This window comes from Plectropomus leopardus, chromosome 1, assembly GCF_008729295.1.
Source record: "Plectropomus leopardus isolate mb chromosome 1, YSFRI_Pleo_2.0, whole genome shotgun sequence".
Taxonomy (NCBI): domain Eukaryota; kingdom Metazoa; phylum Chordata; class Actinopteri; order Perciformes; family Serranidae; genus Plectropomus; species Plectropomus leopardus.
In genome coordinates, this window is record NC_056463.1 from 8,627,912 (window position 1) to 8,649,396 (window position 21,485).

The 21,485-nt window shown below is 37.9% G+C and overlaps 1 protein-coding gene across 1 annotated transcript in view; it reads right to left on the reverse strand.

Moving 5' to 3' along the window:
• Positions 1-21,485, reverse strand: part of LOC121946759 (A disintegrin and metalloproteinase with thrombospondin motifs 7) — a 78,365-nt gene that overhangs the window by 47,587 nt on the left and 9,293 nt on the right. Inside the window, exons 3-8 of the mRNA XM_042491497.1 lie at positions 16,190-16,373; positions 14,189-14,385; positions 9,775-9,858; positions 9,097-9,221; positions 6,518-6,667; positions 2,284-2,427 (exon numbers count right to left, since the gene is read on the reverse strand). Coding sequence (XP_042347431.1) covers positions 2,284-2,427; positions 6,518-6,667; positions 9,097-9,221; positions 9,775-9,858; positions 14,189-14,385; positions 16,190-16,373 — 884 coding nt within the window. The remainder of the gene's footprint in view (positions 1-2,283; positions 2,428-6,517; positions 6,668-9,096; positions 9,222-9,774; positions 9,859-14,188; positions 14,386-16,189; positions 16,374-21,485) is intronic.

The window sequence follows — 21,485 nt, forward strand, 5'->3', positions numbered from 1 at the left end:
TGTCCATGTAGAGTTTGAAAAATTGAGAACGGGGTTCAGTGGGACATTCAGGGTGACCACGACATTCACATACCATGCTAACTGCACTGGATCAGAGATGTGCAACACCAATTATCAAACAAAAGCCAGAGACTCTATCATATTAAGTTTCTGTAAACAGTAAATTCACTACTTCTAAGCAAAAGGCAGAAGATAATGGTATCTTGGCACCTGACCGGTGAAGCCTCCCTTCCTACAGCCCAGCCTCTTTAACACTGCCTGTTTAAGATGGGAATATTGTACCATTCTGCCGCCTCACTGTTTTGTATATCAGGGAGTTGTCTCCACTTTAAGCTAGCAGTGGAGGTAGTAACAGTGCTGTAACAAGGTCTTTGTTCAAAGGACAGCCAGAAGGATGGAATCATGGGGCTGGACGGATGTGACGTTTTGACGGTGTGTTATGCAACCCACCACGGGAGATTAAAAGAGCAGCAAGCAACTGAAAGAACAGCAGCCGAAAATGTGAATGAGATTTGGGAGTTCCTTACCCTCCAAGCAGAGGACGAGATCATCTGCCATAGGGACTGTAAATGATTGTTATTGACATGTTATGTCATTGTTATTGTTTAGAAAGAGTTTCCTCTGCATATGTTAAATGTAACACCAGAGGCAGACACTGTTGTGTTTAAAGTCATGCCTCTCACCCTCCATCGGGACGCTGCATAAAATCACACACTGGAGCTGCATAATTCAGCCATTGTTTGGTTCTCTGTAAAAGTGCAAAGGCGGTATGAAGAAGGGACTCCAGGAGCCCTTTGACGCGATCTGAGGCTACAAACTCCCCCTGAGTCTGGGTCTGCAGCTCCCTGTATTGGAAAGCAGCGTGAAAGCAGAGGACTCACTCTGCAGCAATATCTAAGGACTGTAACATCATCAGAAGTGACTGAAGGATTCTCAGTTGACTGAAGGGTTTCCACTGATGACTGCAATCTGTGACTTTCAGGGGGCAGCCCTTTGTGATACAATGCACCCAATCCAAAAGCAATCCATCTAATAGTTGTCAACATATTTTTCTCAAAACCACATATGTGGACCTCCATGGGGTTGGAGGAGAAGTCAAAGGATTCACAAAGTCATTAGGATTCTAGTGCTTCATAATATACTCAGGCAAATTCCTTTTCATGCAAACTTTTTAACCAAAAACATGTGGGAAATGCTGCTTTCAAGTGCCTCGACAACTCTCTGTTGTCTCCCATTTAATTAACAACGCCCAGACACACAGGCACACACACACAAACACACAAACCAGTGGCCTTTGTGTCACGACCTCCCACAAGTGTAAATATCGCTCTGCGGCCCTTTTTTTTCCACAGTGGAGTCAAGAAGCTACAATGCTGTCAAGAAGCTGAACACCCACTAAATGAATTCCAGATGGTTGGAGCTGAGAAACTGGGGCAACTATGGTGGAATATCTCAGACATTCAACACATGTCCTGTTGAAGTCAGAATCACAGTACAAGTCTTTGACAGTCCCAGCTGACTGTAGAGTTCACACACACACACACACACACACACAGAGAGTACTGTGTAGATACAGACACACACGCATTTGTCTAACTGTAGTGTCAGTAGGTCAGGAAGGTGGAATTTAGACTGCTAGAGCTCCTGCAAAATTACCCAAACTACTTAATTTCTTGTTACTATGCTTCTATCACTCCAAAAACATAAGAGTTAAAACATACGACACTGCTGCTCTACAAAGTCTGGAAGATCACTAAACGTAGAACTTTAACTCTACTCATTTCCAATGAGTTGTACAGATTTTCAATTTGAGAAAAAGAGAGCACTGGTAATGGAACTGGTAAATGCTGCTTGGGTCGGTGTATTCCTTGTTTTGGGCCACGCACATTGTCAGGTATTATCCCTTACCTGGCTGAGGTCAGAACCTGGGAATATGCTGTGCAGGAGGTCAGGTCAGTTTGTTAAAATAATTGGTCATATGTGCAGATAAAGGGGCTAGTCCATAATTATGCACCACAGTTCAGTTCAGGGGCAGTAATTTTTCCTCTTTTGAAAGTGCTGGACAAGTCATTGTTAGGAGAGAGTAGGTTGTTTTATTTTTGCTTCCATACAGAGTGTATACAATATTCTGTATGTATAGTATATGTCCATAGTTACCGATTGCCTTGGAGACCGTTACATGAATGCATTCAAACAGTTAAGGGCACAAGCCTTGAACATAAAAACACACAATCAATCACTTATCACACAGCAGTGTAATCATAAAGCACATATGGGACTCACTCGAGGAAGCGGGTGATATACTGGCGACTGCAGCGTGACCACCTGGGCTGGGACGTGCCGTACAGGAGCTGTGGAGACATGACGAAAGGTCGTTTCCCAATGGGTTCACAGTCATTACCGTTGCCATCATGCTGAATCCCAAAGCTGTGACATAAAAGCACATCCCACAGAGAAGGTAATTAAAATGAGTAGGTGTAACATGTAAAGCCTAATTCAAGGTAAAGCTACAACAAACACACGCAAACATGTACCGCATGTTCTGTACATGCTTAGAATACAACATGTAATATTTGTCTGTTTTGTAGATGCAACAGTGGTGGGACACAAAGACATAAAAAAAATGCAAAGCAGTGATACAATTAGCAAATGTAAATAAACTGTTGACTGCTTATGTTCAATGTCTGCCTCGTCAAAGGCTGTGGTGGCTTAACGTACGCTTCATGCTCTTTTGGAGGAAGCACAGCAATGAGAATAACACCTGCAGTAAGAATTTAGCAGCTGATTTGGTCCATTCAGACATATCTGTCCTAATGGCTACTAAATGCTGGTTACAATAATAATCTGTGACAGAAACAGAAAAAAAAAATTGGGTTTACAAAACAAGAGTTTGAAAAGCAATTGTGAAATGTTGTTACACTCTTATGGACACATGAAGATAACATTAAACAAACCATAAACTCAAGAGTCATAATTGATACTTTGTGTATATTATGTTCACATTAATTTTGTGATAAAACAACATTTTTGAGTGTCAGAGGTTCCCACACATTTTAATGGATATAATTTCAAAACTTTTCCATGACTTTTTTAGGACCTGTAGTACAATACAGTATTAAATATTTATTAATATATATGTATCAAATGCATGTATCATCATGCATCAAATGACAGAATTATAGCAAACTGGCATACATGAAGAGAGAGAGAAAAAAAGGGTGAAAATGACAAAATGTACATGATGGTAAACAAAATGTTGGCATAAAACATAAACAGCGAGCAAGCATAAACTTGCCGTTGTAATACTATGCTCGGTCAAAGACTTTTCCCCAGAGTAAAGAATAAAACTTTTCTCTCTAAGAATCCATCAGCTACTAATAAGCAAGCCCAGGTCTGAATACTACTGGATCATGATTTTTAAATTATAAATTGGGTCTCACTAAAAGAAAGTAACAGAACTATGTATTCATTCGCTATGTACTATTGTGCTTTTGAATGATAAAAAAGACCTTAGTCTATCAGTGCAATGCAGGAGTGTCAGTGAATCCATTTTTTTCTTTATAGGAAGAACTGTGTGGCATTCACACAATAAGCTCCTGTCAACCCTTATCGTGCATTCAACACAACAGATCCTGAACAGATATCCAGATGCAAGAATAAAGTAAGTGAGCTCAACCACAACCATCAGGATGATCATCACAATGGATTTAACAACCACACACTTTCATTGATTGGGGTCACGTTGAACTAGTCTGAAAAGAATGTAATTACAAACTGCATGCAAACATGGTAAATTGATCGCTGGAGTGTAGGAGGCTATGAGCACAGAGCATGATGCAGGACAATATCCTTTGTCGATAGTTTCCATGTGACTATCACAGCTTTTGTTATTCCTCACATTACAATACAACCAGCTGCCGTTACTGCTTCAGTGTTGTGAATTTCTGAGGCAATAGTAGCAAACAAATTAATTACTTTTCTATGTGTACTTTCAGAGAATGTGCTTACAAGTCGCCAAGACAGACGGTATAAATTATAACAGGAAAACACTGTGCCATTGATTTAAAAAACTTGGCTGACGAACATTTATCTGTATAGCTCTTTTCACAGACATAGATCACAAAGTGCTTCACAAGGGCAATATACAACACATGGAAAAAGAAGGAACAAAAATAAGGTGACTGTTAAAGCCACATAGTTAAATGTGCAAAACTATTCGCACGGTTCATAAAAAACACAATATACAACAAGAACACACAAAATACAGAGCAAGCGCCTGTTTACACAGGTGTGTCTTCAGCTGACTTTAAAAAGAAACCACAGAGTCAGCAGACAGCAATGGTGCAGGAAAAGCATTCAAACATGACAACATAAACATTTTAAATGGGTCTAAGTGTATTTCCACTGAAATGTTTTTTTAATTCAGTAGCTGACAGGAAGTAAACAGAGACGAAAGTCGTTGCCTTAGCAACAGGAAAGCAATTAAACTGTCTATAACATGTTTTTGTTCATCAATGATGCCCTGGCTTTCCTCTTATCTCAAAGTGGCAATGCACCAACAATGCGCCTGAACACTTGACCATTTTAAGACCTACATGCACATGGGTGCTGGCCATGAGAATGAAAACTGTGCTTTAAACTAGCAGTGGTCGCTGCACCAGGCTGGGTATAAGATTGTCGTCGCTGTGCAGTGTGCAGGATAAGCATCTGTTGTAATCCTACTTTCAAAATCAGCATGGTCTGTAAAGTCTGTAAAACAACAAAGCTGTCCCTTGTAAGTCAGATATTCAAAATCATCATTCAGAGTCTCCTCAGTCAACGATATTTGTTCATTTTGTTGGTGTTTTTTTTTTTTTTTTTGCTAGTCAGTGTGCTGTGCAGCGTACTGCTTATGTTGTTTTGGTTTCCAGATAACATTATCTTCTCTCTTCTGCTTGTGATGAACTTATAACTCAAAGATAATTATTATGACACAGTCTGTAGCTTTTGTTTGATATCTAGTGTCTATGTCGATGCTGCTGTCACCTGCTGAGCCCATTCAAACTTTAAACCTTTATATGAAAAAAGAAAAAAAAGCTGAATCCCATTGAACACAAATCCTAATGCTGATTCCTATTGAACAGCCAAATCTGACTTGACTGGCAAATTTTAGTACATGCAGGTACAGCCCTAGTTGTGGTATTCTTTCATAAATACATGTCAAATGTTCTCAATATACACGTTTTGCCACAACAAGAAATTCAGCAAACATAAATCCCAATTGTTTGGATAACAAAAAATCCAATAATTAATGTTTCAGAGTGATTACTGTATATTACCACCCTTGTAATCCCACTGTCTTAAAATATGAAGTATAGGAATTGCATCCTTCTTTAATCAACATTCATACAAGCAGTGGCAGTCATATAGATAGAAAAATGACAACTGCCTCTCATTATTTCTTGCATTTTTTCAAAAAATAAACCATCATGAATAGCTGTATAAAAGTATATGTATGAGTAGGGCTGCAAGTGTTCTCAGCTAATTACAGAATATTAAAGGTTTTAATTTATTTAACCCATGCAGAACTGGTACCTTACAAAGGCAAGTTATGTGCTTTCAAATCTGATGGACTCAACAAAAATAATTTAACAATATTATTTATTAGGGAAGGTTTACAACCATTCCTGTGCTTCTGTTTTAGGATTATCTTTGGAAAATTGCTTTTGTTCCTTTCGCAGGAAGCTTATGTGTTTTTGATGCTTCAAATGCAATTTATTTCCTTTAATTAAACCCACTATATTGTGGGGTCATTTGAGAAAAAAAATCCCCAAGCACAAATTTCAGAAGTGGTAATTAAGAGGCTTAAAGAATTGTGATATGCAGCAGCAATGAGCAACAGTGTGACAGTTTAATTAGCTAGCTTTGCCACAGCTGATAAAACCTTCCAGCAACTGTCAATACAGCCAGACAAGGCCAGCTAGAAAGAAGAGGCCTGCTTCAATCCACTTCTGCCTAAATTCAAGGACACACTGTTTCATGAAGCACAAAAATTTAAACTGGAGTTACCATCGTCAATGGCATATGTTACTATGGCATTTACGATGACTAATCAATGTTAAATGGAAACATGGCAAAATAGAATCAGACTCAGAACCGCTTATAAAACAAACAACACTATGAAAGACTAAGACTAGAAAGACACACAATTCCTAAAACCAAGTTGTATAAAATACTATGCAAATAATTTAAACTGGATTAAACCTCTAAATATGCAAAGTGATAAAGTGCATAGGTTGGAGTTCATTTTGAATCATTGTTTGTTGGCAGAGGGGATAAAAGAGTTGCGGTAAATGTTTTTCTTAGACAGGGGGACTTTATAGCCGCAACTTGATGGTAAAAGCTGGAATGACTTATACACAAGTGTTCACAAGAGTTTTTTATCTTCTTGGTGTTTCTGCTGAACATTTGACAATGTGAACATGCAGCAGAATATTATAATGTGTATGTTCATGTGTGTGTGTGTAGTGAAACTCACTTGTGTCCCAACTCGTGAGCTACAGTGAAGGCCAATGGGAGGCCTGTGTCTTCACTGATGCTGCAGCTACGATGAGACTGACACATCCCCGCCACATGAGACAGGCCCAGAGTCTCACAGGGCATGTTGATGGCTGCACAGATGTCCTTCCTGTAACATGAAAAGTCAAGTGTTGGTCTGATGTTGATTCAGATTGCAGAGTCAAAGACGACACCATGTAAATGTGAATTGTAAGATGATGCAGAAGGCATCAAAAAATGAGGTCAGCAGCAAACTGCTTTAATTCTTTGTTTGTCTCATTTCTGTTTACTGTAATACAAGTCACCCCTTGTTCGTTACAAATGTGACAAATTTATACAAAACATTATACCACCCACAGTATTTCCACATTAATTGGAAAATGTGAGAACTTTTTATATCTAGTTTATTTTCAGTTTTACAGGCCGGATTTAAAACAAACAAAAGGTTGCCTGGACCCAGACCTTTGGCTACGCACTCACTGACTGATTCGTCTGGCATTTTGACACGTAACAGCGGTTTCCTGGTTAAATTTAAAAAATAACCAATGAGCTCAGTTAGGGGACCTAAATAGTCACTTGGCACCATTGAGAGAACTAAATGCCGTTGTCAAGCTCTTGTCAAGCTGTTGTCAAGCTGTTGTCAAGTGGTACACTGAAACAAATGAGGATTTATAACAACAACGGAGCAGTAAAGGCAACATAGACATTATTGTCAAGGTCATTTTAAAGCGACATGTCTCCACAATATCACCAGCCATCATACTGCAGTCCGTTGTGCTACACTCTGCTCCACTCTTAAAACCTCGGCGCAACAGGTATGTTGGAATGAATATGCATCAGTGTGGATGTAAAATGATGTTAGATAGTGATTTGGGATTGGTTGATTGGTTAGGGAAAAATGAAATTCCAAACAAATTAAAAATAGCCATAGAAATAGAGCTGACAATTCTGTTTGATATAAGGCAAATAAAAAGGGTAAAAAAAAACCCAATTTCAAACGCATTTGGTCCCTTTTAAATAAATTAATAAATGCTTTATTGCAAAAGCACAATTCAAAACCTAAATAAAATATCTTTAAATTTCCATATATATTTTTTATTTTTTCAAGATTATATTTTGTATGTTTTTGCCTTTTCTGTCTTTTAAAGATTATTTTCTAGGCTTTCCAGCTTTTTATTTGACAGGACAGATGATAAGAGTGAGAGGGGGAAGACATGCAGCAAAGGGCCGAGGCTGGACTCGAACACACGGCTGCTGTGGCAGGGACACTGCCCTTGTACAAAGGGCGCCAGACATAAAAGTTGGGAGAGAGAGAGGAATGTTTACATGCAGCAAAAGGCTGCGGGTCAGAATGAAACCCAAACACTGCAAAAGACTCAGCCTCCGTGGTGCGCCAGCTCAACCAGGTGAGCTAGTGGTCATCCCGTATTTTCAACAACTTGAACAAGGTTGTTTTTAATTAAATATGGAGTTACTACTTCAGTCTGTTGCACTTGAAGACAAGCGAATGTACATTTGAACATAATTACAGAGAGAAAATTTATAAGTGCACAGTAGTTCAAATTTCAAATTAAAAGAAAAAGGCCTATCATACATCATGAGGTGAAGCTGTTTATAACCAGGCCGTCTGATATTTCCTTAGGTTTTATTTATATGATATAACAACAGATATGGGGTGGGGGTCTTTTTAGGCTCAGTGGAAGGTTTGTATTGACAGGCTATGGAATAGGTAAATAAAAATGGACAATAATTTACAAGACAAGAAAATATACAAATGGGATAAACAACAAAATGGGCAATGGTTAAGGAACTTGTTTGAAATTCATTTTAAGCTGGGGAAGAGCAATTGTATCTAAGGGAAAAAGTAATTCACAAGTGAAATAAGAAAATACCTTTTTTCATTGGAGTCTTTTAAAATTAATCAAAGAATAAAATGTCTTTTTTGCCTTGATTAGACCTTGATTAGATCTGCCTCTTCATACTGCTACAGGTCGATATGTTGTTTTAAAAAAAGAAAGTTGAATTCTTGCAGTTTGGAATCTGAGAGACATGAAAAAAAAGCAGAGGAGCAAACTTGTATTTGACACTTTGTGATCCTTTTCTTAAATTACCTGAAGGATAAAAGTGAATTGCTTGATGCTTGACAAATGAATCACAAGGTCTGAAATGGTTGTTTGAAAAAGAGACCTTCAAACTGTCAGCTTATTAGTGAATGAATGAGAGTTCAGGTAGAACACTTTGTATCAGTACAGGGTGAATGATTACTATTATTGATATTAATCTTTTTCTTTTTGTTCTACCTGAAATTCAGCTATTTCAGCTAACTTCTATTACCAGCAGTGTTAACTTAGTACAGTTCACTTTATCTGATGACATAACAGTGATTAGATATCAAATTAAAAAGACAACAGCATATAAATGTTTGTCAGCTTTGATTCTTCTCTCTGCAGCCATCTAAATCAGTAAATAACTGCCGTGAGATGACATCACCAATTACAACCTGACTCTTCTGGGTGATGAAATAAAAAATAAAGTTTGGTGAATTGAGTTTTTATTTACCTGGTTAGCAGAACTGCAACATCGTGGTGCAGCGGGTGTTCCTCTCCTTTCATGTTGAGTTTCTTCTGCCACTTACAGAAGCTATTCAAGCTGTTGTCAGCGTGGTGTGTAATCTTCAAGTCATCCTGATTTCCAAATGCCACGTTGACATGAAAGGAGGAGAATATAAAAAAATTGTAGACCAACACACAAAAACACAGGCCGTATTTGACAGAGAAAGCTATAAAATCACTGATCTCAGCATTCGGTTTCTTTAAGTGGGCCCTAATAACAGTCATTCAGACAAAAGTATGGAAATGGCATCACACAAGATGTCACTGTGTTGTATTGGCTATATATTATAAATCTGTACACATGATCATCAGGGCAACTCGTGACTAGGCAGCACTGATCAAATACAAGCCAAGATTGTGTTACTGCACTGCCTATTTCTCACCTAAAATGTTTTTCAGTAACATATTTTAGTTTAACAGACAGATTGATCAACAGATTGCAACAGACTGATCTGTGCTTTTTTCAGGATTGTATCCGCAGAATTAAATTGTAATGAACAATTTAGGTTTTGTGACCTCCCTCACATATACATACACTTTCTGTTCAGTATGCCTTTGAGGAATAACACTGATCTAATTTTTTTTCTCTAAAATTAACATTTTATCATTGTAAACATATTTTTACCTCATCCTTTTCCAATAGGATGAGCCGAACAACCACAACGTTGATTGCATTTCCGATACTGGCATCTTGGAACAAACCTGCCACCTGAAAAAGAAAAAACTGCATTAAAAATTCCAAAGTCACATTATTCCTAGATATTATGACATTGTGTAGAAATCGACTATTTTATACCATACATCAATTGTTATATATAATTAGCTCCATTTATATGGTGTGACGTGACTAAGAGAAACCAAAGCTAGCGGGATGTTGCCGTAAGTCATGTGGGAGAAACTTTGGCTCATCAGCAAACAAATCTGCAAAGCACAATGTATTAATCAAATAAAAGAGGGATGTATTTCAAAACATCTTTATACAAAAACACTCAACAGTCTGACCTTGATATTATGTTTTTGTAATTTTACAGAAACATTGTCATATTACAGATCACATCAGAGGTTTTACTGCAGAATCCGTATTTGGAGAGTAATTGTTGTCAAGGTTGATGAAAACACTTTAACACCAACACAATGAAGGAAACATTTTTCATTTTCTGAAACATCTTGTCTTCTGTTTGGATAGTTTGCTTTCTTTTATTACCTTCCTTTTATGCGTCATTTGAAAAGTTTACCATTCTTTTCATTCAGATGAACCGCACTGTGGTTTGACACTGTGCATCTTTCCTTTTAATATAAATCAAACCTCTTAACATCAAAGCTTTTGAAACTTTTTATTCAACAGGCTGTTACTAAGTTTTAAAAGTCTCTGTGTCAAACTCAGCAGCTACCAACACATTATTACAGTGTGTAATTGTACAATTTAAGCATTTCTTTAGAAGAATCCTACACAAATGTGAACACGTAATACAATTAACTTTTCAGTCAGTTTACTCAAGTTAGACTCAATTCAGCTTGAAGTTTCTAGTTTGAGCTCAACAATCATGGAAAGTGTAAAAGGCAGTAAGCTTAACTATCACCATATTTTCAAATAAATACCTAAATGGTGTCATCAGTTAATTATTTTACATCCAAAGCTAATGAAAATCTGTGTAAAGTGAGCGTAAAAAACAACTGCATTTATAAGCCTGCAGCTTTGACTCAAGGTCGCACGTCACTAAACAGAGGGCTACTTTTCTAGAGAGCAAGCTGCAGGATGGGGTTTGTTACTGCAGAGGATGGAGGGATGAAAATCACTGTGTTGAGAAATGAGAAGCAAAACCTGTGGAACAATTAAGGGCAAAAGAAACTCAAACTTACGAGATGCAAGACTGAGGGCACTATTATCACCTGCGAACCGCCTCACAGAGTGACACCAAATCTTACAGGTCTCATTATATTATATGAGAAATGCCTTGCTGTTGCAGATAACACTTCTATTTTTGCTTTGACTCCAGAGCAGAAATGTAGCATGTTGGATTGTTTTCTGTTCAAGCTCTTCTCAAATTTAATTCAAGCCTTATTTGTACATAGAGATGGAAATCCAGACCCAGTTCCAAATTGTCTGATCCATCAAAATCATATGCCTCCAAGCTTATCAGTTTATTTCAATAATGCAGGCATGCTTTTCTAAAATTTGGGCATTGCAAAACAGTGATGTCAAACTCATGCCTTTACACTGCCCGAAACCTGCAATAAGAAGTAATCTTTGAGAGAATAAAGCCTTTAAAAGGTGGCTTCATTTCACAAAGACAAATGATGACATTTGCTATTTGTAATGTCTGGGATCAGAAACTTTCAAGTTTTTTTTTTCCGATGATGATCCGATTAGATTGATGTTTAACAGGAGCAGCTGCTGCAGAGACGAGTGTAAGCACATTTTTTATCTGCTGTAGTTAAAAAGGTTAGACTGTGCGCAGTTCATCTAATGTAGGTTGGGAAAGCAATACACAACACTAAAACAATATTAATTAACCAATGGCTCAGGTTCAATTTACTGCACTTGGCGCTGTGCTGCTGCATCTGTGCCCATAGTACGAGTGTGAAACGTGTTATCCCGTTCACAAAAATGAGGCTGATGCAAGGTCACCAGGACATTGACCTCTGACCACCAAATTTCTAATAACTTCATCCTTGACTCAAAGTGGACGTTTGTCTCATCCCCTTGCATCCTTTTTTACTTTTTATCCATACTCACTTCATACTACTTCAAAATTGACCAAAAACATACTAGATTTTTATTTATAAAAGAGTCCTATTCGATACTATAAATCATGCAGTTTATGTGCTTGTTCACAGCCATTCATTCACTGTGCATGTTTCATAATGCATTAAGCGCTCGCTGTACATCTACATCTCAACACAACAAAAGTCTTGTTCAACGCAAAAAGACATCTGAAGCTAACAAGATGACATAATACTATGAGTGAAAGTAAGGGGATATAATGTTTGACAACTCAAACGGTCAGTGAACTGCAACAGATTGATGCCAAGGAGTAAGAGAGAGTACTTTTCTCTGCAATAAAAAATAACTGCATTTATAAATAGCTGCTTATTGTGATGATGAGTTACTACACAGAGTTGTAGCAGCAACACTCACAACACTGGTCCTTTTATATTCTTGTTGTCAGGGAAAATGTCTACACACTAAAACCTTCTGTGATAGTTGTATAACTGAGGCACTTCAGACTGAACAGCTCGAACACACATAAAGGAGTTAATTCTTCGAAACTTGTTGCTTGTCATAGTGGTGTTCACTCACACAGATTTGTGGTGCCAATCTTGTAGCTCAAGCAACATTGTTAAAGAGTTACATTAAATATGCTTTCATTCTATCTTTATCCATGTTTCTCTGTTGTTTATCTTGTGAATAAAAATAGAGATGCAGATATTTAAAGCAACAATGTGCTGTTGATTTGACATGTTTCCTCTCAAGACACATGCTGTACTTTTGCACCCAGTCTTGAAGGGTATATAGTGCTTTTTGGATCTCTACTGCTTTTCTTTACGGCTATATCTGATGTGTTTGTAGGTTAATATATAGCTGTAATAAATATCAATATAAGGCTGTAATAAATATCCCAAAGAAAATACAATAAATAACCATAAGACCATCATGCAGAGGCAGCTGGGAGCTATTTTTGTGATGGGGCTTTCAATTTTTTTCTGCTGAGATTCACTGTCCTGGCTGTTACATGTATGTAACTTACACCGCTGAGTGCATACCATACAGCAGAAAACAAAAATATTAACCTCTTGTGAAGTTGACAACTTCAAGACGCCGTTGCCGATGAGACAATGGAGCATCTGGTTGCAGAGGAAGATGATGCCATTACTTATTGTTTGGGTAAGAGGCTGTTTCCCTTGATGCTGTACAAGATTGTTTTCACAAAACTCAATCGTTTGGGTGTTTGGGTCTTTAAAGTTCAAAGCTGGAGTGTAGAGGTCTCAGAAAAAGGAGCACAAGAGGATGTGGGGTATAATGGCTGCTTCCTCCGTGTATTTTTGTCTGTTAAATTGGATAATCTGCCAGCTTTTTCAGTCGGTGAATTCCCTTTCCTGATATCCTGTCCTCTTCATATTTTGGTAGCTGCGGCCAGTCCAGACATGACTTTATTTTGGAAAACCCCACTTATGTGCTAATCAATGACAGGCAAGAGTCAGTTTGCTTAACCCCAAACCATGAGGCGGAAATAATATTGATTGCGAAAGGCTTCATGAGAAGAGTAATCCAATCATTGTGTTACTTTAACCTGACAAAAGGCTGGAAAAGCTGAAACAGAATCTAGCATAGGCATTGATTTCACAGGGGACGCGGGGGACACGGACTCATCAATATTTAGACCATGTGCATTTGCTCCCAACTAATTAATCTTACTTGCTGTGTTCGTAGATTACTAAAGGTGAGTGGACTGGTCAGTTGACTGCTGTGTGGTTATGCTGATGTTCGGAGATAGTTTGTATTGTATTAAGTTAAGACAGATTTATAGTTTGGCCTTCACAGTTGTGACCATTTCCAAAATGCAAATTGTTGGTGGGGTTTCTGTGCTCAGAGGTTTGACTGATTTAAAACACACCTACCACCGCCCACAACCTATGCTGAATTTTACCTCAAACTGGTAAAACTGCACTGCATGGCACAGGACTGCAACTTTAATGTAGTACTCTAGTAGTTTGGAAACACACATCTGGTTGGATGTTGTTTGTTTTATCTCCACTGGTTGCCTGGTAGCCTCACTGTGAAGACAGGAAGTCACTGCTCCCAGCCAAGACATGTGACCCTCTATCAAAACCACAACATATTGCTTTTAAATTTGAGTTGTTTAAAGATTAAATATATGAGGTATAACATCTTAATTCAAAATATTCCTTTTAAATTCTGTGTATTGATAAAAGCTTGGGGATCAAACAGATTCACTTTTTGAATGACACTACAGTTCAAATGACATGGCTTTTGATGCATGGAAATGTTAATGTCTTTGTTGACGTCACATACTTACAATGTTCATGACAGCCAGGACGTAGCTTTCCACAGCTTTGCTCCCATGATGCTCCACCATTTTTGGGTCGGCCACCACTAGCGTTTCCACCCACTTCTCTTTGCTGACTGAGCGCTGACGAATTCTCCTCCTCCTCTGCCGTCGGCGCTCCCACCGCTCCCGCTGTCTCTCTGTGTCGTCAATACTGTGAATGGAATCTGGAGACAGGAGACAGAAATAGACATTTAGACATTCTCACTGAGGCACAGTGTGAGCCAGCACAGCACATCAGGTACAAAATTTAATTTGTATTATACACTGTAACATGTATATCTGTTTTTCTTGAAACAAAATACCTACTCATGGCCTCGCTGCCTATATTCTTCTTCCTCGTATTAAAATATTAAATGAGACACTAGGTATTAATATACAAGTTATTAATATAAAGTGCTAAGATAACAAATGATCAATATGAATCAATTGATCTTACAAATGTAAATTACGATGTTAGAATCATATATTTGCGACTTTGAGTAACACAATGGACACTGGTTATTATGGGTTTTTGGGCCTTTTTTTGAAGGTAAAGTGTCGTCATTTTAGCCTCCAGCTGTCTCAGTGATTAATCTTCAATGTTTTAAAAAAAAATAAAACATTAATACTTGGATGTAGCTTGAAGATGTTTCTAAATAATCCTCTTATACCTGCTTGTAAGAACCTAAATGAATGCTGCATCTTACTAAATGTCTGTTATTCTTCTTGATTAAAGATAATGAGGATTGTTTGGGGGTGAACTGTAAACGGTGCACTGCTGTAGAAGAGCAAACGTGTTCATCTCGGGATGAGCAACACAAGAGATTTATCAGGCCAGTGTGGGCAATATGTTTAATATTAATACATTTCTTATCTTAATACCTACCTACCGATGATTTTTGTCTAGTTAATTACTGTATGTTATTGATTGGTTTGACTTAATCTATACGGATACACTGCTGCTTGTTTTTAACTGTGTTCAGGGGTCCTTGAGCACTTTGAAAGGTGCATATAAATGCATTATTATTTCTATTTTTTATAATCATTACATGTCAGTAATCAATTTGTTTCTGCATCACTGAGTCCTATGCTCAGCCACCCTAACTTAAAGTATTTAAACATGAATTTAAGGTTAAATTAAGAAAATTTAGTGCACATTGTCCATTCTGTGCAGACATTATCAATGGTCTATATTGTTCATTACACTGGTTGGAATACTGCATTCCTACTGAAAACTCAATACTCAATACTAAAAACCTAATACATGTTTTAAAGTGGTTTTTTTGGATCCTACTTGTAGAATATCACAATGGATCTTTATTTTGCATAATCATACCTGTGTCAACAGTTCTCTTCCCACTCTTTTTGGTGGGCACTGGTATTATTATGGTAATTAGGCTGATACTTTGTACTTATATTTTTTTCTGTAACCTTCATTCACATCAGCAGTACCTGATTTGAATGGTCCTTTAAAAAGTGTTTTCCCTAACAGGCGCACAATCACTGATTCAATGATGCCTCAAAGGAACATTTCATTTTTCACAGACTCACGTGGCAAAAGCTGTGCAAATTCTTAATAATCTCCTCACAAATTCAAAGGACATTTTCTTGAACTCTCTCCTGGGTGCTCAATTTTCTTTTAGGGTTGGTTGAGCCCACTCAGAATTTTAAGTAGCTGATTTTTGAGCTACAAAACTTCAATGTTCTTATTCTCCTGGCCTCTGCAGATTATTAGCCGGAGAGAAGGGAAAACTGAATCATTCATCCTTTTTATTCTCATCATTCGGAGCTCAGTGTCATATGTGCAATCAGTGGATACGACTTTGCATGTAGGCTGCTTATACTGACTGACTCCCACTTGTCATCTGACTGGATTTTACTAATCAATATCAAGAAAGAAATGACAAGTGCTAAATATTATAAAAGTTGATTTGCATAGTGTATGTGTGTGCGTGTGTGTGTGTGTGTGCGTGTGTGCGTGTGACGTACTTTTGATTCCACAGGTACCGTTGAGAGCTTGTTTCCCTGAGATGGGCTGTACGACTGGACTCCTGGGGGAAGGGGACACATGGCGTTTGTAGATGGCGTGGGCCTGAGGTGCTGAGGTCTCATCGCTCGACTTCTCAAGAGGCTGAATAAAAAATTCTTCATCGGACAACTTGAACAGTCCTGTCTGAAAAGATAGAAGGTATGTAGGTCAGTTCTCTTCATATCTTTACACTGAGCAACTTAGAAAAACAGTCTAGTATTTCAACAACACTTAATATTATAATATTCTTTTGTATATTTAATTTTTTCTTCTGCCGCAACAGATACATAAGCAGTGGGCATAAGGTGACAGATCAACCTACTTTGTGGTTCTGGGTTCCTTAATGTTAGAATTCAATAGTTTGGGGGTTCGGACTGTTGCTCCGATGAAACAAGACATTTGAAGATGTCACCTTGTGCACTAGAATATAGATATTTCCCCATTTTCTGATAGACCAAGTAACAATTAGTCAATTAACCAAGACCCTAACCGGCAGACTAATGGATAATGAAAAAAATGACAGTTTCAAACCTACATCACCCATGTAGCCCCACACATGGTTTACAATATATTTTCACATTAAAAAACTCACATTACTGAAATAAGCAGTGCTTTTGGCCATTATGTAACTGTCTTAGCTTTACACTGAGCGTGCAAAACACCCCATTAGAAATATGTTGCCCTAAGAGCAACTGTTATAAAAAAAAAAAACAATTTCAAACTAAAATAATTACAAAACTGAGGAATCTTTTTTTCATTTTTTAACACTATATGTAAAATACTTGTCTTAGTTGTTATTTTGTCTTTAAAGTATTTCACTGCTGGAAAGACAGTCTTTTCATAAAAGTGGGCTGTCTATGCAGTAGAAATTTAAATAAATGCTACACGAGCAGAGCAAAGAGAGGAAAGGGGCTGTAGCATTTGCTTTTGATCAAGAGGTGTCACATTTACAACTACCAGAATGCACTGCACCACAGCGGATAAATAAACCAATAAATGCTCCCACTGGTGGGTAACTTTATGCAACCTTGTCCAATTTGACACAGGAAATAATATGGTGGTCAGCTGATAACTAATGATCTTGAATGACAGTTATACAGTACACTAACTCATGCTTCTAAAACATTTTAGGCAAAAAATAGAAACACAGCAACAGGATCTTAGTTTGTATTTGACTGATCGATTGTTTTACTGTTTGATCTCAGTTTGGTCTGAGTTTGAGAAAGAGAGAGAGGTCTGGGTTTCTCTCTCAATCCGCTTCTATACTCTTTGTGACCATGACGGCAGGCATGCAGAAAGCAGACATAAAATCTGTAGCTCAAGCAACAGCCCAGAGCTGACAAAAATCCCCTGGGTGAGCAGGGAGATCAAGGCACTGGTTAGATGGAGGGAAGCTTACCATAGTTCCTTTATTCATGCTACCCACACTGTTATAAAACAAAGCTCAATGACAATCAACAAAGTATCCCTTAAAAGGCTGCTTGTCAATAACAAATATGACATGACTCCTAAAGACAAAATCTGGAAACCCACAACACTGACTTGTCTTCAGCACACAAAAACCAAACTCAGTAGGCTTCAAGTGAGACAGAATAAACAGCCAAATGTCTTAAATTTGCTGCAGACATCCAGGGTGAGACTGAGACAGGAAAGATCAGATGTCACATAAACTACTACACCCTAAACCCTGTCGGCACGGTGCCAGAACTAAATTCCAGTAGCCCCGCTCCTTTTTCTGTTGACCACCCATGCCCTATATTTAATTCCTGTCCACCTTTTGCTCCCATTAACTTTCCCTCAGCTGTCACACAGTCCCAGGGTCCAACTGAGGCTCAGACAGGAGGGCTGCTGCTACAATATCTGCACTATATATACAGTACCACATGGAGAAGGTTGAGTAGAGCAAGAGGATTTTTACTCCCATCTATTAGACATACTGTAAAAGCTTTTTTAAAATGGTTAAGAGATTTTAAGAATTCATTAAATTTTGTCTCCTTTTTTAGTGTCTCGGTGAAAAACATTATCAGCAATGACTGGATTAATGCAATGAAACCAAGATGAAATTGAATCAAATCACATGTATTTTTTCGGTGACATTTATTTGTAGTCATTTGGTATTTGGAATTTTGCCTGATTTCACAATATCTGCACAACAGCAATCTAACATATGTCTTATGTTTTTACTCATTATCTTCTCTAGATGACTCACACTTCTGCCATAAATATGCGAGCAAAATGTAAACAAGACCTTCCCTGTTGTTATAACTACACTGCTCAAGGAGATAACATCTCATACATACAGCGATGCATGAGATGTTAAGACTGTGCTCATTACATGTCCATCTGCTCTCTAAATAACTGTCATTGTGTTAGTTTGTGTTTGCTATGAATCTCTGTAAATGTCAAGTTGTCTCTGCGCCATGTCACCTACAATACCTCTGCAACATTATTCTACCCTTGGCGCGGCAGGACTGTGGCATCCCACCGCTTCAAGAAACACTTTCTGACAGATTTTTTTTTAAAAAATAATAATAAATAATAAAATCCAGGTTATTTATAAGCAACAACTTCAACAAAAAAGTTTCTTTCTGTTGTTCAGGTATGTAACATCACAGCAAAAAGACTTTTTTTAGATCTGTTGCATCCCATGAATTGCACACATTGCTATCTATTAATGATGCTCTGCAGATTACACACACAAGCATGTACAAATAACATGCTCGTCTTGTTTTTTATGTGCAAACAAAATGTCACATATTAGCTCTAATGAATGGCCATAGATCTATATAATGCTTTTCCTCAATGAGGATAGATTTAACAACAATACTAATTGCAGATGGCTGAATACCCTGTAATGTGTGCTCATTAAAATCAAGCAATCTTGAGTCGTAATGACAGCATGCAAAAAGCAAGAGAATACAACAACACATTATGCAAAAAAAACATCATATAAAATCATTAAACTAATTGGTCATCCCTGGTTCTGAGCATATTGCTTTTAGCTTATAATAAGGACCTTAGATGCTTCCTAGGAAAAAAAAAACTGATCACTTCTGTTGATCCTTAATGATGCCAAACGATGAGGTTCTGTGTCTGTTAAGTTTAAGTGCATCACATATAATCTGTGGATGTTTGTTTTTCTTTTTCTTTATCTATTATCTATGTTTTTTTCTTGCTTTTAATGACTTACCGATTAAATAAATAAAAACTAATCATCAACTAGACCAAAAGCAGTTGCCTGACAGACTATCAGCAGCCTGAATAACAACCTGTATATATAGTGTAGTATGACATATACACTTCCAGAAAGAGATATGTCCTTTCATGAAGTAATCCAATCTGTGGGACATTTTATTTGCAGATTTCACTGCTTAATTACACATTCTGGCACAGACAAAAATTAAAAAACACTGGATGATATTAAGATCAATAAACCCAGTGCAAATGGTCAGTGGACTTCTGGTGGCCTGCATATGAATTAGTATGTAAGCATTCACACGCAATTACACACTGGAGGAACAGCCACCAGGGGCAATTTTGGGTTCAGCATCTTGCCAATATCAACATGCAGAACGGAGAGGCCAACCCTTCCAGTTAATGGAAGACCTGCTCATCCTCCCAATCCACAGTTGCCATACAGACAGAGATATCAAACTGAAGAATTCACTGAGACTGGCCTTCCCAGTCACCTGACCTCAATCCAGATGATCATGTGTTTCACTTGCTGCAGACCAGACTGAAGGCAAAAAGTCCCAAAACATGCGAGGAGTGAAGCTGGCTGCTGTAGACAGGCCTGGCAGAGCAGCACCAATGTGGATACCATGTGTCTGCTGATGTGTGCAGGATGTAAAGTTCGGAGAGGGGATGTCTCTGCAAATTATTAACAATAAATTATCAAATAAAATGCCCTTTAAGTTTATTTTTTGCATATTTTCATGGTGTCAATTAAACTTGAAAATAAAGCTTAGTGTGGATGAGTGCTTATCTGGTAGAGTGTGCACGCTAAGGGACAACTTCAATAAAGGTTCCCTGTGGAGTTTTTGGCTTCTAGTAGCGCTGTGGAAGTGTTTTAATGAGTGGATCTCTACTTTTGACTGTCATATGCACGTGCATTCTTGTACACAGTCCTGCCAATACTTTTACAATTTTCTACTGATAAACAGTTTAATGTAACGAACCAGGATATGCAGCAATGCGTCAGCAAAGAAAGGAGAGAAAACTGGATTTAAAAATGCAGGGTTTAAAATACCAAAGACATCAGCTTTGCAATTTTTTGTGCAGAAAGAAATGTGTTCAACATGTTTGTTGGAGCTGCATTCACTGTTTTGCTGAGAAACGCTGAATATAAATCTAACGTGTTTACAGGAATCCTCCACAGGGGCACTTTTAAGCAAAGCTGCTCAGTACAACAGCCAGCGACTCCAGTGAGTCGTGCAGCTGTAGCTTAATATATGCAGACAGCATGAAGACAAATATTGTCTAGCAAGCCATGTAATCTTTAATATCTCTAACTGCATATCAATTGAGTACAAATTATTTTGGGTTGTGGTGAATCCGGCTCCTCACAAGCAGCTTTTGTTATGACATTTTTGTGCATAACAGCATTTATAGTTAGTAACAGAAGGGTGCAGCGAGCAAAAACATGAGGTCATTGATACTCAATGCCTCTAAAGTGACATAATATAACTGTTTTTAAAATTGGGAGGTGGAGGGGATGGCAGATGGTGGGTCATCTGGCATTCACATCACTGTTGAAGACTAACAACACAAATGTTTTTTGAGATCTCTGCGGCATTTCCAATATTTATGGCACTGAACCTGGGTGTTCCTAGCGCACATGGTAGCATTTGAGCCACCACACCTCTGTGATGGTTTGTTTTTGCCAACCCAACCTGGCTTTTATACCAAAATATGGTCATTTTAAGCCAAAACATGATCTTTTCCTCACCATATCCAAGTTATTTTTGTGCCTTAACCTAAAAACACTGTAAACACCTTGTTGAGAAATGTAGAGTTTCAATGAGCCTTCTAAAAAAATAACATACAAATGTAACATACCTGGGGTTTGTAAAAATGTAAAATACAAATGTTTTTATGGCCACTGGGTTGCAAGGAAATGCTTTGTGAAAAGTTCACAAACCAAGGCCAGACACATGTAAGCTTAAAGGGTTGGGTAAGGGTAGCAGTGGTTAGCAGAGGAGAATCTCTGTGCATGTATAAGAGGGGATTTATCTGCAAGAAACCATGTCAACTTCT